This window comes from Olea europaea, chromosome 4 (genome assembly GCF_002742605.1).
Source record: "Olea europaea var. sylvestris chromosome 4, O_europaea_v1, whole genome shotgun sequence".
NCBI lineage: Eukaryota > Viridiplantae > Streptophyta > Magnoliopsida > Lamiales > Oleaceae > Olea > Olea europaea.
In genome coordinates this window covers 19,311,580-19,314,279 of record NC_036240.1, presented here as the reverse complement: position 1 = coordinate 19,314,279, position 2,700 = coordinate 19,311,580, and the positions used below count along the sequence as shown (strand labels likewise).

General features: G+C 36.6%; 1 protein-coding gene across 1 annotated transcript in view; it reads left to right on the top strand.

Annotated features, from left to right (window-relative positions):
• LOC111393135 (polyadenylate-binding protein-interacting protein 7-like) overlaps nucleotides 1-1,198 on the top strand; it is a 17,113-nt gene extending 15,915 nt beyond the window's left edge. The window contains exons 4-5 of the mRNA XM_023018525.1: nucleotides 171-621; nucleotides 725-1,198. Of these exons, the coding sequence (XP_022874293.1) occupies nucleotides 171-621; nucleotides 725-834 (561 nt within the window). The 3' untranslated portion in view covers nucleotides 835-1,198. The remainder of the gene's footprint in view (nucleotides 1-170; nucleotides 622-724) is intronic.
• The last annotated feature ends 1,502 nt before the right edge of the window (nucleotides 1,199-2,700 follow it).

The following is a 2,700-nucleotide window of genomic DNA, read 5'->3' as shown; positions in this document are numbered from 1 at the left end:
GCCCATTTTCTTTATTTTGTATGGTAAAGAGATTTCGGATTAACGCTTTCCCTATTATTGTAAAAGAATATGTTGTGCCCGATCTCTAATTTATATGCAGATAGATTAGCAATTTTGACACGTTGAGTCTCCTATTTAGATCTGACAGTATTAGTTACATGTGATTGCAGTTACAGGTTGATGGAGGTTTCATTCAGAATCCAAATTCACAGGCCTTGTCGACTCCAAATCTTAGCGCATTGGATTTTCCTGCACTTTCAGGAGCAGATGGTCAAAATGGCTTGCCAAAGTTTGCCGGTGATGATCTCCAGCAAAATAGTAGTCCTTATCAGTCTCTAGAGAAGGAAAGCGCTCTCTTATTCAGATCAAGTTCATCTATTGCCTCTAGAGACGCTATAGATTTTGCTTCTGCCGTCAGGAAAATGCTGCCTCAAGAATCTAGCATTTGGAAATATAGCACAAATGGTTCTTCAATAGCCAGCATAGGATCAAGTAGAAGTTCACAAGTGCCCATTAGCTCTTACAACAGTGGACAGGGAAGAAGCATTTATGGCGATAGGTTGCAAAATCGGGGATCAGCTCGTCTGGCACCTACCTGGCTTGAAACTGGAGAAGCTGTTGGTAATATTTTTGATGCAATAGATTTCACTTGTTCTGCAAGACTTTAATTGCAGAACAAATGCTTTTTGCATTTATATATGCTTTAACTTTGTTGAGATGGCAGCAAATATGTATTCTGAATTGCGGGAGGAAGCTCGTGATCATGCACGCTTACGTAATGCATGCTTTGAACAGGTATGCCGTTTGAGTAGACACAAAAAATTGGGAAAATGAAAAGAATGAGAAAAGAAGAATGATATCTTCCTTAATTTGCATTCTGGTTTGCTTTTATGAAGGCGTTGTACTTGGTGGTCTTTTACTCTTTTTCGTGGTGGGGACCACAATGTACAGTGTGCCACTTTGAGGGTAATGTACTTTGATGAAACATAATGTCTGATTATGAGCTTTTTTGTTTACACTTAAAGTTTGCTTAGTAAGTAAATGAGTAGAGTGTTAAAGGCAAATAGTTTCATTTATTGGTCAAAGTTGATTATGAGTTGCTTAAGTTGACACTGAGGAAATAGTTACTTCCATCATAACTAATTCCTTTTTTTTTTTTTTTTTTTTTTTTAATGGATGATCCGATCTACAAGGACCATGATTGGGATTGTTTAATTGTCTTTTCGTTCTGTGGCGGATCTTTTACAAGATCAATTCGGATTGGCTCTAGTTCGTTTAGAAAATCTGCTTCAAGGAGGTTTCTAGTTTTGAGTTGTTTGGGCTCTGTTTATATCAAATATTTCAGATGCATTTATTGTATCGTTTATCAGGAGTCCTTTCAATCGGGGCTAAGATGATTGTAAAGAGCCCCATTTCAAAGGGGGATCACTTTTTTTGGCTTATCTACGGCAATGGGTAAGATTGTGTCGGGTTCTGCTGCCATCTGGCCCTAATAAATCCTCGACCTTTCGAAAAAAATAATGCTACTTGTAATCGCTTACTATTGCAATCGTTTTACGTTGTATACATATGACTGTTAGTTATTTGTTGCATAAAGTTCTAAAAAACTAACACATTAATGTATCAAATCACTAAACATCACATGAATACTACATAGGGTGACTGTAGTAATGAACTACAATAAATAGCATTACTCTTTCGAAAATGGATGAGATATGCTCCCAATCAATTTTATTGACGCCGCTCATTTCCAACCTTTTGGATAAATAATCATAATTGAATGTATGTTACATGTTATTTTAAAATGCTTTATAAGTGCTATAGAATTTATAAGTGCTATAGAATTTATATTTAAAGATGTTTGAATGTAAAAAATAGTTAATACAAATGGTTTATAGAAAAAAAAAAAATAGTTAATACAAATGGTTTATGGAATGAACTTTTATTCGGGCGGAAATTACATCCATTCATAATTTTTAAGTTTCCAATTCAAAATAAGATTTAAAGATTTTTTATTCAAAAATCAAATGATACATTATTATTTAAATTTAATAATATTATTATAAAATTGAATTTACTTACACACCCATTCTCACTACACCTCTATCTATACCTACACAATTTCACGACTTTCACCTCCAAACCTTAATGCATTTCACCACCTCTCTCTTTCTCTACCACCCATCCTTTCCATTTCAGTAGTGCTGCACGATCGGCACTACTCGTGTTCCAGCGTGATCACTACACGACTCGATGCAACAACAGCAATAGCACCATCGTGCACGATCACTGAGCATGACGTCGTGATGATCGTATACATAACCACAACTGCACACGGTTGCCGTATGCGTAACTGAAGGTTGTGGTGTGGTGTGGTGTGGTGTGGTAGAGGGGAAAAAGATGATGGATTCAAAGTGGTGATGGCGGCGATGGTTTTATTTATTTATTTATTTTTTTTTTTTTTTTGACGGGGAACCACGAAGCCGCTATCCTTCGGGTGTATACTGAGTAAACTCTTGGGCTGACGTAATAGCCTGCAAATCACACCAATAAGGTATACCGTACTAGGCAAGTTCGGTGCGACAGACTCGACAAAAAAAGTGTTGGTAGGAGGAATCGAACTCTTGATCAAATATTTTCGCGATCACCTACTTCACCAAGTCGACTACCTATTAGGGGCTGGGTTTTGGGTTTTTTTTT